The sequence below is a fragment of the Lygodium microphyllum genome, chromosome 15 (assembly GCF_053477565.2).
Source record: "Lygodium microphyllum isolate KBCC chromosome 15, Lygodium_microphyllum_v1.1.10, whole genome shotgun sequence".
In the NCBI taxonomy this organism is placed as follows: domain Eukaryota; kingdom Viridiplantae; phylum Streptophyta; class Polypodiopsida; order Schizaeales; family Lygodiaceae; genus Lygodium; species Lygodium microphyllum.
In genome coordinates, this window is record NC_141149.1 from 136,889,597 (window position 1) to 136,913,524 (window position 23,928).

Sequence of the window (23,928 nt, forward strand, 5' to 3'; positions counted from 1 at the left end):
CTGCCAAAACCACTAGCGCTTCTGCCACCTACTCCCATCAGATCTACTCGGCACCGCCATTTTTGAGCTGTCCACCTGCACCTCTCTTTGCTTTGTTTGCCACTGCCTGCCTGCTGGCCACCTACTCAGCTGAGCTGCTACATTGTTGAGCCACCACCGAGTCAGCCCAAAGGTCCTGTGCATTGTGCGTGCTTCTCGAGGTGCATTCAATTTGGGGCTTTTGGTCAAATTGGCCTCCAATGTGCAAATTGACATTGAACAACGCGACATTGCACAATTTCTTCCAGATTTGTGCAACAAATTTGGGGATTTTTGGTCTAGAAGCTTTGGCACACATCACTAGGCAGACTTCAGCTGCTGGTTATTGTTGACATGTGTTCCGGGGCAACATTTCGATAGAAATTCAGATTGTAAGATATAAATTTCTTCATTTTCTTTGAAACTTTGTGAAGAAATTTTGGGCTTTTTCTCGACTTGCATTCCAAGGCAGATAACAAGCGGTACAATAGCATTAGCTTGTTGTGACAGTCAAATTTGGTAGCAATTTTTGGGGATTCTCAATAAAATTTGGTGAGACTCAGTGTGATGTTTACCAATTCTCCATCCTGAATGACCTCATCGACATTAAGCAGTTGCTCACGCAAATCTTGTATGTGTGTAAGGTGATCCGTCATATTGTCACCCTCATCCATGTTTACATTAGCCAACTCTCTGTAGAGAGAAGATATCCTGGCCTCATTATGTGCTACAAACATGTGCTCTATTACATCCAAAGCAGCTTTTGAGGTCCTACAAGACAGAATGTTCTTCCCGAGTCATATCTTGGTTTCCACGCCTCTCTAATGTTATCACACCTCTTTGATGTCTTTGGGGGGGGGGGGCGGGGGGAGGAGGCAGCAACCCCTTACACTTGTGGAATTGGAAAGCCTCTTGCTGCAAGAGAAACAGACTTGGAAGAATTTTACATTGCATTCGGGTGATGTGGCTATGCTCTCAAAGTACAAAGGCAAAGGGAAAGTCCAGCAAAATGTGAAAAATTAATAGAAGACTGATGTTGGACAGCCATCAAATAAGGCTGCCCAAGACTCAAAAAATTCTAAGAAAAAGGGGAAATCCCATTATTGTACAAAGCCAGGTCATTATATAGATGAATGTAGAAAGTGATTGGCCAAAGAGAAGAAGAAGGACTCCAGTGGCTATCCAGGAGACATCAGCCTCCAAATCTACTGATAGTGATCCTTTAGCCAATTTTGTGGAGGACTTGCATTTCTTACATGCAGTTTTGATTCTTTGATGGTTGATTCAACATTTAATGCTGCTGAAACGTAGCACACATGGTATTTTGATAGTGGGGCGTCCAAGCGTATCACTTCTAGGAAGTATCTTTTCACATATTTGCATTAAGCCCTTGTTGGAAAGCGTGTTACTTGTGGGAATAGCAAGAGTTATGATGTATGTGGCATTGGTTCAGTCATGATTACTGTTGCTGCAGGTAGTTTTGATTTCATGGTTTTGAATGTTTTGTTTATATCCGCATTATAAAGAATTTGTTGTCTATGTTTGCTTTTAATAAGCATGGCTTTCAGATCATCTTTGAAGATAACAAATGCATTGTTAGAGACAGAGATGGATTATGCACTTATGCTATCCGACACCTTGTATAACGGTCTCTTTTTGTTGGATACGTATGATAGACGGTCTCATGATGCATTGACAGTTAGTACTCTTTCACTTGCAATGCAGAATGTGGAGCTATGGCATGCCCACTATGGTCATGTGAGTTTTGGTGGTTTGATGACTCCTCAGCGGTGTCAGATAATGATAGATGCATTGCCTATAGTGGAGACCCCACCTCCCTATGTATGTGAGGGATGCATTTTGAGCAAAATGCACATATTCTCTTTCAACAAGGATGGTGTAGTGCGTGCTGTCTAGAAATTGCAGCTTATTTACTCTGATTTTTGTGGTCCCATGAGGACACATGAACCTAGGGGTCATCTTTATTTTTTCATCTTTATTGATGACTACTCTTGGTATAGATGGGTATATGGGCTGAAAGCAAAATTTGATGTGTTTATGCATTTTAAACACGATATATATTTGCTTGAAAATGGCATTACATATCAAGCCACGTAAGAATGATATATCAACAAAATGGTGTTGTTGAAAGGAAAAATCAAACACTTTTGGAGATGACTTGTTGTATGCTGAAAAGCCCTACCACATAAGTTTTGGCTAGAAGGCCTTCGGTGTGCGAATTATGTATTAAATCGTGCACCCACCAAATCACTGAAGACGATCACACTATTTGAAGCTTGGCATGGCAAGAAACCCAAAGTTAAATTATGTATTAAATCGTGCACCCACCAAATCACTGAAGACGATCACACTATTTGAAGCTTGGCATGGCAAGAAACCCAAAGTTGATCACTTTCAAGTATTTGGATATATAGCCTATGCATATGTTTCGAAAGATCTTCATGAAAAACTCGATGACAAGGTAGTAAAATGCATATTTATTGACTAGAGTTTGGAGAGCAAGGGCTGTCGCTTGTATGATTTAGGCATGAAGTATCACGAGGATGTAAAATTTTAAGATGCTTTAATCTTGTTGATAACATTTAATTAAGGTATTAATCAAATGTGCAAGGTTGTTTAGTACATGTGATACACATGGCAGTTATTTCATGCTAATTGGCCAAGGACCCCGAGAATACAGTGGGTGTCAAGGCAAAAGTTGTGATAAGTTATGTCAGTTGGGCTTTAGGAGTTAGTTGGTGTCAGTTTTGACCCTAGGATAGTTGTTTGGCTAATAAGTATCAGTGGTGACACTAGGGACTGGCATTAATTAATTAATTAATGCTAGTGTAAGAGTCAACAGAGGTTGGGGATTATCCAAGTTGCAAACGGCTTAGCTAATTTAATTATGGATGGGCACATTTAATTTTGGGCAAGATTAGAATGGTGGAAATTAAATATTAATTAAATAATCGGATAATGTTGAAAAATGAATTTAGAAGACTGCCACTTGGCAAAAATACCCATGCAAACTGAGAAAACGTTTTTGGGGGCTGGGTCTCAGCCATTCAGTTAGTTTATAGCTTGGGGGAGAGAGAGAGAGCTATTGGTCCATTTTCTGATCAGGGAATAGCAATTTGCTGCTGAAGACAACCGTCTAGGGGTCCCAGTAACAGGCAGGGGACAACAAGGAGACATCTTTAAGGGGCTGGCAATAGCATTGCTTATGAGGTGACAACATTTTGGAGGTGATTGGCAATAGGTGACTGCATTAAATGCAGACTAGAGCAAGCAACTGACAGATTTTAGGATCTTCTCATGAAGAAAATGAGATTTCTCTCTCATCTTGGCTTTCTCTCTCTTTCTCCAATAATTTCTCAAAAGATCTCAACATTTCTGAGCCATTTGAAGTAAATCTTAGTCATATTTAATCAATAGTAGGAGGATTTCTACTATAATGCTTGAATTTCTGCAGAAATTAGAGTTTGATAGCCACCTCGGGACCCATACCAATAGGAGAAGGTATCGTATACTGAATTCAACATCTGAAACTTATGTAATTGTCAAGGAATTCATATGCCAGTTGTCATGATGACATGTATTTTTTTAAAATCTCACTTAACATGTGGATTAATTTTTAATCACATGGTTAAGTAAATATTGCACATTTGAGGTGTAACTGGGGTTAGAGTAAACTTATGATCCCAGAACTTGAGGAAATCATTGGATGTCAAAGGCAAAGGTTGCTATAAGCTATGCTACATAGGACTATTTAAAGACTGTAAATTAATATGTAATTATGGATAATGTTGGAAAAACCATTTGGGAATGCTGCTAGTTATCAAAAATGCCCATGCAAGGCTGAAAAACGTCTTTAAAGGTTGGAGAGAGGCATTTAAGTGCATTTAGTCTGCAAGAGAGAGGGAGGAGATTCTGTTGCTCTAATTTGCAGCCATTGGAAGACCTTCTAAGGCAACCAGGGGCTGGGAAAGACCAATCTGTTGTAGGCGACACCATCTACAGGCTGTTGAGACAGGGCAACAACAATAAATGACTAATCTTCTTTAGTTTTTCGTGAAGAAAGTCCAAAATTTCTCTCTCCTCAACATTCTCTCTCATCTCCTAGCATACTACAGCCTTGCTCTGAAAATTATTGCATTGAGATCACCAAAGGCTGAGAAATTTTAGATTTCTTTGCTATAAACCCTAACCTATAGTAGAACTAGGGTTTAGTAGCAACCTCGGGAAGTTTGTCAAAAATTTGGAAACTCCAAGACTTGGATTCAATAGGACTGAAGTTGTTTTCATTCAAATTCAAGTGGAGGGACCGACAAATCAATGAATTTGGGAAATTTTCCATCTCCATCAAAGTGTGTGAAGGCCAATTGAGTGCATGAATCAAGGGGCAAATCAGATTACAGACTTGTTGGTCATTTTGGACAGCAAATGGAGTTGGAATACTGAAAGGGATTGGAAAAGCCCATTGTTAATCAACTTCTTCTTCAATTAAGTTAAAGAAATACCAAAATGGGTGCCAATTTTGGGGCTAACGAGGTGTCCATTGTCCAAGATTGTGAGTTAATTTGCATTTTCTAATTTTGTAATAAATGTTGTTGCTGTTACTAAGTTGTAATCAGGGAATTACCACCCATCCACGGAAGGAAGATTGGTTTCATGGTTCCATTGCCGGGATGCCATCAAATCCTTTGAATTGGTGGGCCTGTGGCACTTGATTGCAACTTGGGACTATTGCATTAGTGCTGACATTGCTCTCAGTAGTGAATTACAGCAAGCATATCTTCACATGGTGATATTGGATCAAGTGGAGAGGATGCATCACTTCTTGGTTAGTCACGTGGTAAAGGGGGAAATGCAATGACCGATATTGGGCATGGTTCTTAGTATCGACAGCAGCTGAAAATGTGGGAAATGACCCAAATGTTTGCCCTTCAATGCATGAAGAGGTTGATGACCAACAAGGGGCTGAAGAATTTGATGATAGCTTCAAGGATCGAATCTGTATAGCGGCAAATCTTTTTACTGAATTGGCAAAGGATCCCCGGTTTTCTTGATTCATGAATACCCCAAGGGAGGACAACAAAGGCAAAGAGAAGAAGACACCTTCTACAGCTTTGGGATATCCACAAGAATCGAAGGAAATGCCTTAGCCTTCTTTGGAAGAGCCCAAAAGGCTTGATGAGCACAAACAGTTGATACCCATGGGGCAGCAAGTGCAAATGCATGGCCAGCTTGGTAGTGCCAATCCATGGGAACATGGCCAGCAAGGTAATTATGCACATGCAAGCATGGGATAACAAGGATACTTTGGTAGTGGTACCATTTAACATGCTATAGTTGGAAAAGAACCACGTACGAGAATGTATGGCTCAAATCCCCACTTCATGGCTCACAACACCCAATGTATCCAGGTAATGTAAGTGGAATGCCTAATCCTATGTATGGCAGCATAGGCATGATGCTTGGGGCACAAAGCGGGCCATATGGATATGTATTTGCACTCCAAGGGATTGTTGGAGTACAAGGATTTGGTGCTGGTCATGTAGAAGTATCTAATAGCACTGGTTATCATGTAAATACAGCAAATGCACCCTTTTGCAGCAGCCTATTTATGATAACTTGACTCCCATAGGTCCATCAAAGGACTATGATGAAGATGGCAAAAGTGTAAAATTTGAGCCTTTTAGTGGTGCACAAATTAGGCTGAAAGCACTTGTTTTTATTCAGAAGTTTGATGTAGTCTACTCTAGAGGCAACTTCATAGAGGCATCTAACCACCGAAGGACTATGATAAAGGTGGCAAAAGTGTGAAGTTTGAGCCTTTCAGTGGTGTACAAGTTAGGTTGAAAGCACTTGTTTTTATTCAGCAATTTGACGCAGCCTACTACTCTGGAGACAACTTCACACAGAGGCATCTAAGATACAAAAGGTAGCCACATTTTGAAGGAAAGTGCATTGTAGTGGTGGTCTACACTTCTTATTCAAGGGAAGTAACCTACCACTTGGGTCCAGTTCAAGTAAATGTTTGCTTCAAATTGGTTGAAAGTACCTTTGAAGTAGACATTATGATAGCTTGGAATCAATTGAATTCCAAAGATTGCAAGAACTTGGATCAATATAATAAGAAGTTTTAGGATGTATTGCTGCCAATTACTTCTTATCGCACAGTATCCCTCCATGAGCAGGTGGAGAAGTCTATTTGTGGTTTGCCAAAGGATATTCTAGATTTTTGCATTAAGTCCACTGTTTCCAGCATGTCTTAACTTATAGAAACTGCTAATATGTTCGACACATTGCTGTGTGGAAAGAATGTAGGATTCCAAGATAGTGATGCCAAGCCACATGTCATTGAGGCCAAGACTAAGAAAAAGGAAAAATCTCAAAATAAAGCTGAAAATCAGAGCAAATTTTGGCACACAAAGTAGAAGATCAGGGATAGGGTTTCCAGAAGGTACTTGGTGAAGTTTCACAATTATTCACCAATGGATGCCAAATGGATGGAGGAGGATGACTTGACAGACCATCCTCAGTTGTTACAACTTTACCTCGATGATTTTCAGTTAGAGCCGCTCGGGCTCGATCAGGTTTACAACAGAGCAGGGGTATAGAGTATTACCTGATGCTCATAAGGGAGCTAGCACCTTTGCTCCTCAGTGATGGACAACTGATGTAGTGGATCTCGGATGTATTCAGCATACATTCAGGATATTGTAGTTGACAGTATGTTTGCCAGGAGATCACTATTTAGTATACTAGTCACTTTGTTTGGTATGCAAATAGATGGGTATGGTTTTCACTACAGTTGTGAAATTGTGCACTTGCATTGATTCATAGCAGCAAAGAAATCCGTTTCTCTGCTTTCGAAACTTATGACAAAGACAAAAGTTGCTATAAGTTATGTTGCACAGGTACTTGGTGGTATTTTGTGCTAGTTGTTGACCTAGGTCATTCATTTGGCCAAAAGTGTTAGTTTTGCTGACACGAGAGAAGTGGCGTTTAACGGTGCCTAACGCCAATTTGACGGCCAAAGATGACGCAAAGACACTCGAGAATGGAAATTGCCTAGACAATTTAATTATTGGCTAGTAAGATTATTTTTCTGGGCACCAAAATAATTATTAGATTAATCTTTAGTATTTAAAAACTGTAAATTAATATTTAAATATGGATAATACTGAAAAAACCATTTAGGAAGACTACTACTTGTCAAAAATGTCCATGCAAGTTTGAAAAACGTCTTTAGATGTTGGAGAGAGGCATTTGAGTGTATTCAATCTGCAGCCATTGGAGGACCTTCTGAGGCAGCAAGAGGCAAGAGAATACCAATTTCTAGCAAGAGACATTATCTATAGGCTGTTGATATTGGGTAGCAACAGTAAATGATTGATCTTCCTCAGTTATTCGCGAGGAAGAAAGTTTGAATTTTCTCTCTCCTCAGCATTCTCTCTCATTTCCCAGCCTTTCTATAACCTTACTACAAAGATTACTGCATTGAGATCACCAGAGGCTGAGAAATTTCAGATTTCTCTATTGTAAACCCTAACTTGTAGCAGAAATTAAGGTTTAGCAATAACCTCGAGAAGCTGTCAGAAATTGGAAGCTCCAAGACTTGGACTCAACAGGGTTGAAGTTGTTTTTAGTCAAATTCAAGTGGAGGGACTAGTAAATCAATGAATTTGGAGCATTTTCATCTCCATCCAAGTAGGCGATGGCCAACTGACTGCCCGAATTAAGGGGCAAATTAAATTGAAGACTTATTAGTCATTTTAGACAACAAGGGGAGTTGGAATATTGAAATAGATTGGGAAAATTCCATTGTACATCAACTTCTTCTTCAATTAAGTTAAAGAAATACTAAAAAGGCCGCTAGTTTTGGGGTCAACAAGGCGTCCATTGTCCAAGATTGTGAGTTAATTTGCATTTCTCAATGTTGTAATAAATGTTGTTGCTATAACTAAGTTGTAATCAAGAAATTACCACCTATCCATAGAAGGAAGGCTGATTTCTCCAGCCCATTCATTATAAATTGGAGCAGTATTTAACCAGTTTGTGGTTCCAATTGTGCAAGTCCTTGGTGAAAAGTCAAGGGGAAAATAGCCCAAATTGCTTGTTGATTGTTACTATAGCAAAGGGCTTTTGGAACAATAAAGGAGATTGTGGAATCTCAGCTTGTACTCATTACATTAGCAATCAAAGTCAAAGAAATATTGAAAGGGGCGCCAGTTGTAGGGCCAATAGGACATCAAATATCCAAGATTATTATGGTAAATTGTGCATTTTAGTTTATGCTCAGCTATTAATTGCTGTAATTGCGTGGTTAATCAATTTTTACCACCCTCTTCAAGAAGAAAGATTGGTTCATGGTTTCATTGGTTTGTCACAGCCTACAGGGACATGAAATTTTAAGATACTTTAATCTTGCCAATAAGATTTGATTAAGTTATTAATCAAATGTACAAGGTTGTTTAGGACGTGATGCACATGGCAGTTATTTCATGGTAACATACCAAGAACCTAGAGGATACAATGGGTGTCTAAGGCAAAAGTTGTAATAATTTATGCCAGCTAGGCTTTGGGGGTCAGTTGGTGCCAGTTTTGACCCTAGGATAGTTGTTTGACTAATAAGTGTCAGTGGTGATACTAGGGACTAGCATTAATTAATTAATTAATGCCAACCTAACGGTCAACAAAGGTTGGGGACCACTCCATGTTGCAAATGGCCCAGCCAATTTAATTATGGATGGGCACCTTTAATTTTGGGCAAGGTCAGAAGGGCTGAAATTAATTTTCAGCAATATTTAATTTTAAAAATTAATTGAATGGCTGGATAATACTGAAAAATGGGTTTTGAAGGCTACCACTTGGCAAAAATGCCCATGCAAGCTCAAAAAACGTTTTTGGGGACTAGGTCTTAGCCATTGAGTTAGTTTATAGCATGGGGGAGAGAGAGAGAGAGAGGAAGCTGCCAATCCATTTTATCATCAGAGAACAGCAATTTGCTATAGAAGACAGCCATCTGGGGGTCTCAACAAGCAGGGAACAACAAGGAGACACCTTCTAGGAGCTGGCAATAGCATTACTGATCAGATGACAACATTTTGGAGGTGCATGGCAGTAGGTGATTGCATTAAATGTAGGCTAGAGCAGGCAGTAGGCAGCAGGCAGTTTTCAAGGTTTTCTCATGAAGAAAATCAGCTCTCTCTCTCATCTTGGCTCTCTCACCTTCTCCAGTAATTTCTCAAAGGATTTCAACATTTCTCAGCCATTTGGAGCAGATCTTAGGTATATTTGGTGGACAACAAGAGGATTTCTGTTGTAAACCCTAAATTTCTGCAGAAATCAGGGTTTGATAGCCACCTCGGGACCCATGCCAATAGGAGAAGGCATCGTACACTAAATTCAGCACCTGAAATTTGTGTAATTGTTAGGGAATTCAAATGCCCCATTCATTGTAAATTGGGACAGCATTTGGCTAGTTTGTGGTTTCAATTGTGCAAGTCCTTGGTGAAAAGTTAAGGGGCAAATTGCCCGAATCGCTTGCTGAGTGTTATTACAACAAGGGGCTTTTGGAGCAGCAAAGGAGATTGTGGAATCTCAGCTTGTACTCATTCCATTAGCAGTCAAAGTTAAAGAAATACTGAAAGGGGCGCTAGTTTTGGGGCCTAGAAGGTGTCCAATGTCCAAGATTATTAAGGTAAATTGTGCAGTTTAGTTTATGCTCAGCTATTAATTGTTGTAATTGAGTGCTTAATCGGGTTCACCACCCTCTTGGAGAAGAAAGGCTGGTTTCCCGAAGAAAGTTTTTGTCAGTAGAAGGGATGTTATATTTACTGAAAATGCTGCCTTTTCACATGATTAGTTTGAGATGCCAGCCACCCATGACATTGGTGATGTCTTTGAAGATCTTTTGCCACTTTCTTTGGAGTCCGTGTCTGAACAGCAGGGTTATGATGATGGTTTGCCTCATTCAGTGGAAGATGTAGTACAGCATGAAAGGGCTGCTGTAAATGCAGCCAAAACAGTCCCTATCCTTTTTGGGTGTAGACTTAGGATTAGAAAAATCCTAACAGCAACACTGCAGGTCCAAATTTGAGGTTTGAACCATCCCTTTGCTTCACCAAATTGCACATGCATCAGGTATAGAGGAGAGAGTAATTTACATTAAATGATGTTGCTAGCATTAAATGCTATTCAAGTTATTGTTGCTTGCATCACTTGCTATATTGATAAGCCTTTAGTTACTATCACCTATTGTCAATTAGGACTTTCTTGCCATCTAATGCTGCAGATTCCATTAGAAGGATTTTCTGGATGTCTAATGCCTGAGATTCACCATTAGATTAGGTTGCTGTAACAATAGTTCAGATGATCTCTCTATCTCATATTGCACAAAATGCCCTCTCTCTAGCCTTGCATGGCTCTAAACATGACTGCACACCAAGTTACAAACCTGCCCATGCGAAACTCAGCCGATTTCGAGCCAATAATAATTCAGTACAATGAAAAAAACTTGGCCTTGTGCAAGTTTTGGCCATTGTCCAGCCCCAATTTTGAATTCCTAAATCTTTGTAAACCTAAAAGTGTTGAAACCTTCCACAAACCTTAGTCCAAGATATTAAGTGTTTTAATTTTCTAAACCCCATGACACTAAAAGTCATTCCCAAGGGTATACTTAATGTCTTTGACCAAGATGTGTCACTAGGCACCCACCATTGGAGTCTGGCGCCTATCTAGAACAACTTCTACAAATATCCCCCCACTACCCAAGCTAGGGTTGTCTGTTACCACGACTCACTTTTAATTTAATCTCACATGTGTACAACTTAATTATCCCAAGAGCATTAAATTAAAAATTCAGGACCCTGTGACATTTACCCACATGTTCTTATTAACATTTTGCTCTATTGTTTACAACATTTATTGACTTAGTGGTTAAAATGTCCTATTATTCAATGAAAACAAGGATTCAAGTATCATTTTGATGCAACTCCATGAATGAGAGGGTGACCATGGTTAGTTTTGTTCAAAACCTATCAAAATATTGGCCCAAAACATCATTGGCACACTAAATGCATCATATTCACTTGGGTGCGTCTAAAGGTGACCTTGTTATAGCTTAGGAGTCCTTTACAAAGTATATGCCATCTCCACGCTATTGGGTCCTCAATGGCCATGTTGATTTATTACATTTAGATTATTGTTTATGTCTATAGGAACATGGCTATCCATTAGTCAGTTTGGACCTTGGCTCTTGCATCATAGGGCTTCACATGGCTTAGCATGTTTGATACTAGGGGATAAGTCATCTCTTCATACCCTAGAGAGGTGGTGCTTTTTGTATCATATTCTTGTCTTTCAATTGAAGGCGACATGGGAGTTCCAAAACATCTAATGGATTTTAGGAAACACACTTGGTGAAAGTATGGCTTCATGTATGGCAATGGGGAACTTTTAAAACTTTACATAAATCTTGATTTTGCTAGGATCGGTACTTCTTTGTAATGTTCTAGAAAAGGATGTAGGTGGTTGTATTTTATGCATCATATCAAGGATGGATATAGATGTATAACCACATGTATGCTTATATGTGCATGGGTGTTTGTGAGTTGGCATCATATAGCAATGGGTTTGAGGATGTGAATAGCTAAATGATTTTTATGCATCATTGCTTGTATTCTTGGTTGTTTAAGTCATTTGAAAGACTTAATTATAGATATGGAGGTTTTCTTAGTTTCAAAAATGAATGATCTTAAGTGTTGTTGCTTTTGCTTGAGCCACATGTTCACTTTCATCTCCATATGTTTACTAATTCACTTGACATTGGTATTTCCATTTAATGGATGTAGTAGTCCATTTCCTAAATTTCCTCTAAATATTACTTTCTAGTAACTTCTCTATATCTTTTCATAGGAGGAGAGTCGTACTTTGTTTAGGGAGAACCAAAATCTATCAAACCCTCAAGCCATTGAACAAAAGGTATACTATTCAATAAAATTTGCTTTCTAGGTCACACAACTACCTTATCCCCCTAGTGCCCAATATATCATTTCTTAGAATCTTTGTTTCAAGAAGCTCCAATTGTTCCTAAGCTAGTTGATATTGATTGACATTGTGTGTATGTGTATTTTAATTGAAGCAAAGCTATCGAAATGTTTCTACATGAAAGTATAGTAACCATGTAGTTGTAGGTACAAGTGCGTGAATCTCTTGAAGTTTCAGATAATGGATTGTCCTTGACATGGAAGACTTACTATGTTCTTTAAGGACAAATTAAAAGAAGCTCAAGTAACACTAACCTAGTCTAGAATAATACATTTCGCAAGAGTAACAATATTCTTCCTTCTCTATGTTGTGTCATTTAATTGTGGATAAGTATTAAAACTTATAGACAGCCAACGTAGAGCAAATAGATTGTGTCTTTGATCAACCATCACCACCAAGATTCAAGCATTAATTTGACCAAAATGCTCAAGAAAATATTGCCGATTGCCTATTAAAAAGGTAGAAATGCTAGTGATGTTCCATGTGGCAGCTGGGATGAAAATGGTAGATTTGGATAGCACAAATAGGTCACAAATAGATCTCTAGTGGACTCACGTACCTCCATTTCACATGTTGATGAAAAGGCTAATAGTCATGTTAAGTGCTAGAGCTTCAAACATCCTTGTCTTAGGCTTAGGCTCACATCTAGGAGATGGACACATAGTAATAATCTTCTCACACAAAAAATGCAAAACACATCAAACCCCATATATTGGATGAGTATAATCTGACTGGTTTAGATAGATACACATGCAATAGGTCACAAGGCGAGTGGTTGAACATGGGAACGAGCCTCCCATCTTCGCCAAGCACCTGCTAAAGTAAAGGAGTTTCATCAAATCATGTAGTGAATAAAAATAATAATTAAATCCAAAACATAAGTCCAATAAATAATGACATCTTGTCATAGTTGGTAGAGCGCCGCCCTTGCAAGTGGGTCGTTGGATGAGAAACAGAGGCGTTCAAAATATCAATATTTTAATTGTGGGTGTTGGTAGGGGCTAGAAGGACAAAGAATATGGAATACTAGAGAAGAGTAAGATGTAGAAGAAGAAACTTGAATGCCATGGACCACATTTGAAGCTAGATAGCCACCTGAATTGAAGGAGAGAATCCTTGGTACATTGCCATTGAAGAAAGCAGCATTGAAAGTCTGTTGAGTGTCCCAAGGGATTACAATGGATCATATATATGGAAGATGGAAGCTTGAATGGGGGAGATAGAAGGACTTCCACCATAGAGCATGAGTCTTGGTGGTCAAGAAAGAATGGCACGGTGTCCACACCACGGATAGGCATAAATGTAATGTCATCTACAATCAAGAAGTACTCCTCATGATGGAGATCTTGGAGCCTATCTTGTTGAAATATCATGTGACTAGACACATTGCTATCTACTAACCAAGGCTTCTTGGAAGACGAGGCATGGGAGAATCCTCCACCTCATAAATGCAAAGAAAGACCAACTCCGTCATAATGGTTGGGAAGTATATGTGGATACTTTTTCCAACACTTCTTCACTGGATGAGTGATCTTCCCACAATGAAGATGCTTGGGGAAAACCCTTGGGTTTAGCCGCTTTGTTAGACTTTGAGTCCAATATGTTAAGCTAAAAAAGATGCATTTTACATTACATCTTCATTAGCTCATTAAAACAGCCCCAAAACTCAAAGATTACCAAAGTTTGTGTGTCTCATAAACCAAAACCCTAATTTTGGGAGGATCCACATCTATAAATAGGAGGCTGCCCACTCCATTGAATGCATCCCTTGTCTTGTAGTTTTTAGCCATTAGCTCTCCTTCTAGTGGTTGTCCAGCCTTCGCAATTGCTGCCATAATATCATCAACATTAAGCGACCTGATTCTAGCTACCGCCAGCCACTTGGTGCCTCGTACCAGGCAGTGTTTGCTGCATATTGCTGATGCGACTGTCACCTTGATAGCTGTACTGCTGCTTGTGTTTACTGTTCGTGCAGGCCACCCTGCATCAGCTCACCCTCCTCCAGTTGTTGCCCAGCTCTTGCTTGTTGTCAGTGATCAGCTGCTATCCTCTTCTAGCAGTTACATTGCTGCATTTACCAATTCTAGCCCTAGAGATTGCCTGCATTTTGGTTTTCAACCTACTATCCTTCCACTTTCAGCATAATCTTAGCTCTAACTAGTGGTTACAACACTTGGGATCTATCTTTGGTGGATGTCATTCTTCGACTACTCCCTCAGCTTGCTCCCACAAGAGTCATCAGCTACTGGACAGCTCTGCCCTTGAGCATCTTGTACACTATTTCCTTTATTTATATCATCCATTCATTGACTTCAAAGTTCTCATTCTTCACGATTTCTGTTTTTGTGTTTTGGTATTTTTACGTTTGTATTTGAGTTCTCTATGTTTCAATCATGGTTGTACACTCAATGTTTTATTTTGCAAGCCCTAGCATATATCTAGATTTTGTGCTCTTCTAAGGAGTTTACCTTAGGCTATCATGGATTGCGTGGTTTGTTCTTGATTATACTATAGGTCGTACTGATTCACGATGGCTCAAACCACTCCTCTTTAGATCCTTTGATGTTTTCTTAGACTATTCGTGCAATAGAGGCTTTTTTGAGGCCTCATGGTCTTGATTTGGAGGACAATGCTCCATCTACTAACCTTCCTTCTAGGGATAATTCACAAAGGCCCAACTCTTCTTTGTCTTGTATTCCTTCACAAGGTACATCTTAGTTGGAGCACTCTGTTGATGAGACTAATAACCTCTTAGTTGGAGCACTCTGTTGATGAGACTAATAACCTCTTAGTTGAGGAAAGACCATCCACGTGGGAAACATTTGAAAGTTCAAATTTTTTACAATCAAGCCTAGTGGTAGGTCCATATAATCCATTTTTGTGCGAGTCTAATTATGTCTATACTACTCCTTTAGTTATGCAGGGATCGATTGTAAGTCATCTAGGAGACCTAGTTTGGTACAAGTATGGATTAGAAGATAAGACAACTTTTTGTACAACATTTGGACTATACGAGTTTCTAGTTATGCTATTTCGTTTGATTAATGCACCTGTCACATTATATTTAATGATGGAGAGAATTTTTAGACCTCACTCAAAGTTCACATGTGTCTTTTCTTTGATGACATTCTAATATTTTCATGATATGAAGGAGAGCATAGAAACATCTATCTACTGTTTTTTAAGAGCTTCACAAGCATAGACTACAAGTCAATCCTAAGAAGAGTGAATTCTTCCTTTCAAAAATTCATTACTTGGTCCATATTGTTTCTCACAATTTACGAATATATGGGTGAGCACCATGCATTGCGTCGTCGAGCGGACGTCACTCCAAGGGACTCTATGATGAGAGATGTTCCACACGGTAATCCTTCATTCTATGTTTCATTTGAGTTTGAGTTTGGTGCTTCACATTCATCTTTACATTTCCCACCCTTCCCTCTCACTATTAGTTCCCACTTTGATTTTTCTCTCTTCCATCTAGAGCCCTACTTTAGACCTACCATACATTGTCTTTGATGTACATTTAGGTTTTAATTTCCAAAGGAACCTCATCCCCTTTTGGTAGTGGTAGTAGTACTCCAAGGATGTTGAGAGGGGATCTTTCCCAAGAAGATAGCGCAAATTCTCCACTGACATCTTTTTTCTCTTATCTTGACATTCATCTTTCTTGCCTTTCAGTTATGGTATTTTAATCATTTAACTTCATTTTTAAAATTGTTAGTTTATTTTTTTTCATATAAAGTGGATTGCAACCTTGATGCTTGTGCCTTTACATTCTTGCTTGGCATAAGGGCCATCTCCCAAGGTTGAGTTTCAAGCATGCCTATGACACTTGGTTAGCATTGGAGCCATCTCCCGAGATTGAGTACAGGTACATCCTAACTACCTTGGTGGCTAACTCTTCCCCTACTTTTCTAGTTTGGGAGTGTTACGTTTATTTTCTTCATCCATTCGATTCATTTGTATGGTGGATTGTTATCTTGGTGTTCCTTGATTAGCATGGTGCCCCCTCTCAAGATTGAGATTGGGGCTTGGCTTCACCACTTGGTTAGCACAAGTGCCCTCTCCCAAGATCGAGTACATGCATATTCTACGTACTTAAATGGTTGACTCTCCTTTGGCTCTTCTAGTTAAGGGGTGTCTAGTTACCTTCATCATCATATTCCATAATTTCTTCTTGGTTCTTAGCACCACACAAGGACCAACATCAGATCCTTCTCCTTTAGCATTGATATCCATGATTGAGAGGGGGTTTCTACCATGATGATCATCATCTTTGTAAAATTGTGCTTGGGCAAGGGAACTATTTCTCCATGAGGAATGTTGTCCAAGTGGCACTTTGTTGTATACACATTCTCATCATGCAACATCTATTTATGTATCTCATTGTGTAGAGCACCCCCTTAGTGGATCTCGAACTTTCCATTGGCAGCTCTCTTACCACCATATATCTTCACCATTTTTTTACTTCATCACCGACACATTGGACAGATGGTTAGGATAGTCTTTTGTTTTGTGATGTTAGATTTGACCATCCCTTTACTTCTCCATGGGCACAATTACTCCTAAAAAGCCAAAAAGAAAACAAAAAAAAGGAAAGTTCTAAGTGGTTTCATGGCTTTTGCAGGTCCTGGTAAGCTACTAGCAGCTGACGAGCACCCTTTGTCCGATGCCTTGGCCTCTCTAAGGTGATCCTTTGGGCTCTTGAGGTAAGATTACCGTCGCCTTTGTAGTCTTGGTAGGTCCCTAGGCAGCCAACTGCACCCTTGGCTTGATGCCCAGGGTGCTTTGGTGTGGGACGCCTCAGGGTATTAAGGGCTGAGCAGTCCCTTTCTAGTTCCAATTTTGGGCTTGAGATGGGGTGTTAAGCTTAAAAAGACACAATACACATTGAATCTTCTTTAGCTCATTAAAACAGCCCCAAAACTCAAAGATTACCAAAGTTCCTGTGTCCCATAAACCAAAACCCTAATTTTGGGAGGATCCGTATCTATAAATAGGAGTCTAAACTCTACCCACTCCATTCATTTCATCCCTTGTCTTGTGGATTTCAACCATCAACTCTCCTTCTAGTGGCTGTCCAACCTTTGCAACTGCTGCCCCAACATCATCAGCATTAGGCAACCTGATTCTAGTTGCCGCTAGCCACTTGGTGCCTCATACCAAGCTTTGCTGCACATTGCTGATGTCATGAGCTTGTCGCCCTGATTGCTACCTTGCTGCCTGTGTTTACTATTCCTGCAGTTTGCCTTGCATCAGCTCACCCTCCTCCAGCTGCTGCCCAGCTCTTGCTTGCTGTTAGTGATCAGTTGCTACCCTCTTCTGGCAGTTACATTGTTGTGTTTACCAGTTCTAGCCCCAAAGATTGCTGCATTTTGGTTTTCAGCCTGCTGCCCTTCCACTTTCAGTATCATCTCAGCTCTAACTGGTGGTTATAGCACTTAGGATCCATCTCCGGTGGATAGCCCTCTTTGACTATTCCGTCAGCCCACTCCCATGAGAGTCATCAGCTGTTGGACAGCTTTGCCCTTGAGTATCTGCAGTGAATGAACGCTGAATGACAGGAGCAGATCTGTACAATGGGCTGTTGAATATATCCGCTAGAGCTTTCTCACCTACACACACCAAAATCGAATGATGTGTGACCCCGGGCAAGCCAACCAATAAATAGGCTGAAGAAAATGACAAAGTAATGCAGGTTGGATAGTAAAATGCTGGCAGGCTGCAGTAAACAGGCCGACTACAGTCTACAGCACAAACAATAAAATAATTGTAAAATGCTGCAGTGTTTGTGTTTTCAGTTTATGGGAATTTTATGCTTGTTGTTATTAGTGCTTAATTAGGTTATTTACCACCCTATCTGAGAAGGAAGGCAGGTTCAATTTTATTGTTGTTTGAGTATTTGCATGTAAAAACATTAAAAAAAAGGAGCAATGACCATTAGATGGAGCTTTGAATGGATGAATAAACTGTGTGATTGTGATTGGGACGTTGAAAATTGCCAATATAGATCTCAAAAGTTTTTTGGGTGATCCGAAAAATTTGATCAAGTTGTCTCAAGTTTTTGGTAGGACCAAAAAATAAGCAGGGGCAGGCCACATGTTGGACAAGGTAGCCAAAATTAATAGTTAAGGTGCCAAAAGTAAGATTAAGGCAAGAGGATATTTGAGGATTGTGAGTTGTGGCAATGAACCATGAGAAATACGGAGAGAGAACTATTTTTTCCTCCAGGAGAAAATTGTCATTGAGGAGAGACAAAGTCTGTAGTTGAGGATAGAGAAAGATGCTCTGACAATGTGTACTAAGTTGAAATGCTGCTACTTCTAACATAGGAACCAGTTGAGTTCCTAACCTTTTCTATCTCTTATCTCTTGCTTCTCTCTTATGCCATCCTATGATTTTATAGGGCTGCATCTAAGATGTTAAGACTGCAAAGTACTGTGAACTTTGACGCATACAGCAAAGGTAGGGCAAAGCGCATTGCCTAGATGACTAGGTAGATGCTTCAGCTTTGGTACATTGTTGGCTTGGGTGCAAATCTCTTATATACAATAGATACACAATAGTGAGAATGAGAGAGTCTATGTGTGTGTTGGAACGTTATCACTTGAATAATGAGAAGTGTAGTATATCTTTAAGGTACAAAAGTAGCCTTGTCGAAGGGGACAATTGCATGGGGAAAAAACCCTTCCCAACATGAAGGTAAATAGTGTCTGCACACCAAAATGACCAATAGGAACATGATGAGTGTAACAAAAATTAGCCTATGGGTCTAACTCAAGTAGACTAAAGTGTTAGATGAGAATGAGCTAGACTATCCTTAAGATTTACTATCCTAACTTATCTTGGAGAACCTAGAGGAATCGAGCTTAGGCCCTAAGGGTACGGCCACCACCATGCATATCCTTTAGTAGCTCTTTGCCAAGGTAACTCATGGTGAGTGGGTAATTTACACAAACGGTGGATGCATTGCAAATACCCAAAAGGGTGACCGATAGCCTTTGTGAGAGAGAGAGAGAGGATAGATCAAAGCTCAACTAAGAGTACACAATTGATAGTGAAGAAAGTGTGATTGTGAAGACACAAATCCCAATGCAATAATCAAAGAGTAATGTGCAAGTACAAAAAAACATCCCTTAAACCTTAGGGTTGTTAATGTGCATTCACACCCGAAAGGTGTAAAACACGATAAGTGTCTGAACTGTGTAATATAAGCTCATAAAATATAGGAGAATAAAAGTGGGGAAAAAAGCCTCTCATAAGGAGATTAAAAAATGCCCTAGGGTCCTACTAAGGATCACCGACACTCCTCTATGAGCGTAGGTGTGAGTCAAACCCAACAAATCCCCCTGGAGTGAAGAGTGATCAACATACAAGGATCATCCACCCAAGGAGATTAAATTTAAAGCATTGTGGAATGCTTCAAATTTGTCATGAGGAGGAGCTTTGGTGAAGATGTTTGCCACATTACTAGAGGTAGGATAGTAAACAAGGCCAATATCTCTTGCATGTAGCCTCTCTTTGACAAAGTGTTAGTGGATCTCTATGTGTTTTGTGCATGCATGAAACATTGGGTTCCGTGCCACTACTATGGCACTCTGACTGTCAGTAAATAAATAAGTAGGCTCCATGACAGATACGTCAAGATCAACCAACAAATATCTCAGCCATCCTACAAGTAACTAAAAACACACTTCATAGCTTGCCAATGTGATATGCATAGGCTATGCATATATTTACTCAGGGCTAAAACTGCGAACTGAATAATTGGCCTTGTGTTGCATAAATAAATGAGACATTCAATTGCTAGAGCATACATATGGATGTCAAACAAATCATTGTCATCATGCAAGGATAGCTTGAGTCCAGTCTCCAATGGTGTGCAAACTGGCTTGCAATCCTGTAAGCCAAACCTCTCAAGAAGTCTACCAATATATTTGGACTATGACAATCCAATACCTCTAGCATCATGAATGAACTAAATGCCTAAATAGTAGTGCAAAGGCCCTAAGCTTGACATCTCAAAAGTTTGCTGCAAACTTTGTTTGAATGCTGAAATCTAATCAGTATGTGTCCCTGTGAGCAGTAGATTATTTGCATAAAGACATATAATCAGCAAGGATCCCCCCTCTTTACATACATAAAGAGTAGACTCTGATGAGTTATTAATGAACCCTTAATTGAGTAAAAAGGCATCAATTTTTGCATACCAAGCTTGGGGAGCTTGCTTCAAACCATACAACCCTTTTTCAGCTTGCATACCAAGTGTTCGGATCCCTCAATTGCAAAACCAATGGGCTGCTATACATACACTTATTCTTGAAGTTCCCCATGTAAAAATGCGGTCCTATTATCAAGCTGGTGCACATTCCAACCATGATGGGCAGCCAAAGCAACCATAGACGGAATGGTAGTCATATGGGACGTAGGAGCAAATGTCTCCTCATAGTCAATGCCTTTCTTTTGTGCATAGCCTTTGGCCACAAGCGTGGCTTTATTCTTGTCAATGGATCCATCTGCATTTCTTTTCGGTTTACAGATCCACTTTGTACCAATGGCTTTCTTTCCAACACGCAATGTTACTAAATTCCATGCTTGATTCTTTATGATAGAATCAAATTCAGCTTGCATTGCCGCCATCCAATGCACACTTTGTTGTGCATCCTCAAAACATTTAGGCTCCTCATTATCAAGTGTATGTGCTATCTGCCAAAGTCCAGTTCTACAAGAAGGCATCTCTTCTTGCCTCATCCTCTTAGAGCCACCTCACATCCTCTACTATCTCTCATAGAGAGGATGGATGAGCTCTTTACAAATCCTCAAAAAAGTCTCTACAAGGGAGGCATCTTGAATGTCTATAGCATGGTTGCACCTTGCAATCCAAATGTATCAAGCAATAATACTAGCAATCAATTCCCATCTATAACGGTGTTTGTGGGTCCACTGTGCCTTCTTGTAAACTGGAGTAGAGATCCTACTCAAATGCTTTCCAATGGTGAGAAAAGAGTACCTTCCCTAGAAATCCTCATATCCACATGTCGGGCCTCTATCTATGACCCAAGCTATGGCTTTCCAAGTTGCAACCAGGGTCTCTATTGCGCCATGAAAGAACATCTTGGGGGCTCTCTTCCATACCTTGTGGGCTTTGGGATAGTCCCACCATCAAAGGAAGAGATTTTAGTCAATCTCTGCTGTAAACCCTAATTTACAGTAGAGATTAGGGTTTTGATTTTGTTTTCTTGAGCAACCATTCCAAGGCTATTGGTTCTAGCATGAGAAGATCCTCTAGTTATACACACCCAACACATGGAAAGGATGCATAAGGATGTCATGCTCAACTTGATAAACAATCATGAAATTAGAAGTACTAGAAATGCATAGAGGTATACTCTCTGAGAAGCTTCCTTGACTAATTAGGCATATCAAGAATATGGTGATAGCAGCTGCAATGACAATTCTTCTACTTGACAATCAAAGCTGCCTAGCTACATCTACAAACCCTATGTTTCATACTAGCATGAAATACATTGAGGTCTAGGATCATCATGCTCAAGAGTGGATCTTGGATTGGGAGCTGGAGCCTATCTGTATTGTCCTACGATGGACTGTGGCAAACATCGTTTGGAGGCTATTCCATTTCCTTCACTTCTTCCTACTTTGTGCTATTTCGGAGTTCAGCATTAGGAGCTCTGTCCAGTTTGGTCCAATTTTTGCTGTCCTCCATGTTTTTGGCATATTTGCTTTATTTTTGGGTCCAGACACTTATCACACTAGCCACACTAGTCAAGGGTCATTGAATTGTGTATCTTTTTAGGACCTCCTGTGAGTTGGGTGATTATCCACTCAGTTCATTATGTATCCCTTTTTTTTACTCTTCTTCACTTCTGGTGCCCTCACTGCAGGTATGCATTATACCACATGCAGGGGCTGTACAGTGTATTGTATGAGTCTTCTTCATGGCTTTGCTGATTATCCTTTGCCTTCTTCAGGTCTTCAGTGTTTTCTTATTCTGTTTGTTCTTTTCTTGATTCCTAACAGCTTCTATCATCTTTGGGCTGCATAGCTTTCGGCTCATCCAATCCATGACTTCCATGTAGTTCAATGTATGGCTTTTGTTAAGAGGGTTCTGCCAAGCACCTTGGGAAGCAAGGCCTTCTTGAAAGTTGTGTTGAGGCCAACTTGGAGATTTGATACAGACAAAAGTGCCTCAGTTGCAGGATTCCAGCCATAGCAGTCCTTTTACAAATCTGATATCGTCCAAGGCTTGTTTTCCCCAAAATATGACATGCTTGCAAACTGTTGTAAAACATTTCAAACACGTGAAAAACTGCACAGCAAAATACGAACAAATTTTGTTAACAGGGAAAAAAGGCTTCAGATCTAATGCTGTCGTTAATGTTAGTGCAATGTTCAGACTAATGTGATGAACGAAATGAACATGGACTGACATTCAACAGCATTTTACTTATGCATGCCTCTTCTTTTTATGCTTTGGATGGTTTTTTGAAAGCGGTTAAATGATTCTAAGATAGGGGCTTTACTGCTTGACAGTCTAAAGTAAGCCTGTTTTGTTGATAGATCTTGGACGGAGAAGTACGCTATGAATATGCATGGCACTATAAGATTCCTTATCCCCGCCTGCACAATTTTGCAACTGGGACCACAGTAGAAAAGCCTTCCAGAATAACTGGCCCTGTTTATGAGGTGGGATGGATGAAATCTGAAGCATGTCTGTTGGTTTTCTTTTTTTGGTTGTGATAGGTTTGCTAACATGCTTAATTTTGGGTCAGGTACCTCATTCATGGGAAGAAGAGCCAGAGGTAAAAATGGCTTTCAGTTATTGACTGTGCTCATCCTTGAATCAGGACTATGCTCAAAGTTGTATAACCCTTGTTTGAGCCATGCGTATGGCCCTCTTTTCACAAGAGGATTATTGGCTTGTAGGTTTAAGCTGCCATATCACCGTTAACCTTGTCTGAAGGTGGCTACAGTGCATCTTAATGCGCAAAGTTTACATTACATCTGTCAGTCATTTGGCTGGGTATCTATTTCAAAATGTGTATCACATCTTGATACAAATCCTTTTTGTGTGAAGGCTGAAGGTAAACACTTCCAGGAGTTGGACAGCTTCCAAGAGCACACTTCAGGCAATCAGACAGTTGTATAAATTTAGATGAAATTCAAACTACATAGAGTCCAATTCTAGTATGAAGCTTTTACCATCACCTCTACAATTAGGTAACAAAACAGTAGCTTATACCTCTGTTGCTAGCTTATACTTTCATTGTAGCACAATATTATTCTCTACATTTGGAATTTTCTATAATGTAGTTTTTTTTAAAGGTCCAGCACAGTACTATGTTATTATTTCTTAGACTCTATGCCATACATCTTTTTATTTCAAATTTGGGGGGTTTGGCCATTGGGGTGGACTTTATGGAATTACTATAATTTTGATTGTGCAAAGGTGTTTAGACTCCGCAAACCTAAAAAGTAATCATGATCTATAACAAGGAATTGTACAAGGGCAAACTATATTCAAATTAGATTCAAATCTAAAAAGCGTGTGGTTATTAGAGAAACTCTCTCTCTCTTCTTTTTTTTTCGTAAAAAACTCTCTCTCTCTCTCTCTCTCTCTCTCTCTAGTGGTAAAGAAATTGTTTTATCAATCCTTAGACATGGGTTCAAATCTCCTTTTTTAAAATTTTTATAATAAATGACCATGCAAATGTAGGAATTGAACTCAAGATCATCTAGTCACCATGCATTCAACTCTGGTTCTCTTTTTTTTCGTGAATATAATTGAATTAAGTAGTAAATATTTACATTAGACCTCTCTCTCTCTCT

At 39.6% G+C, this 23,928-nt stretch overlaps 1 protein-coding gene across 5 annotated transcripts in view; it reads left to right on the forward strand.

Moving 5' to 3' along the window:
- LOC148025121 (uncharacterized) overlaps positions 1-23,455 on the forward strand; it is a 39,439-nt gene extending 15,984 nt beyond the window's left edge. The window contains exons 2-5 of one of the 5 annotated variants that reach the window (XR_015693404.1): positions 11,947-12,012; positions 22,660-22,785; positions 22,872-23,062; positions 23,177-23,455. Coding sequence is in view for 4 of the 5 variants with exons in the window: in XM_087694835.1 (XP_087550961.1) it covers positions 11,947-12,012; positions 22,660-22,785; positions 22,872-22,925 (246 nt within the window). In the remaining variant the exon portion in view is untranslated. Of the gene's footprint in view, positions 1-11,946; positions 12,013-15,872; positions 15,953-16,708; positions 16,734-22,659; positions 22,788-22,871 lie in introns of those variants that run through there. The other 4 variants (XM_087694836.1, XM_087694838.1, XM_087694835.1 and 1 more) reach the window with 4 other exon arrangements.
- Positions 23,456-23,928: the final 473 nt, after the last annotated feature.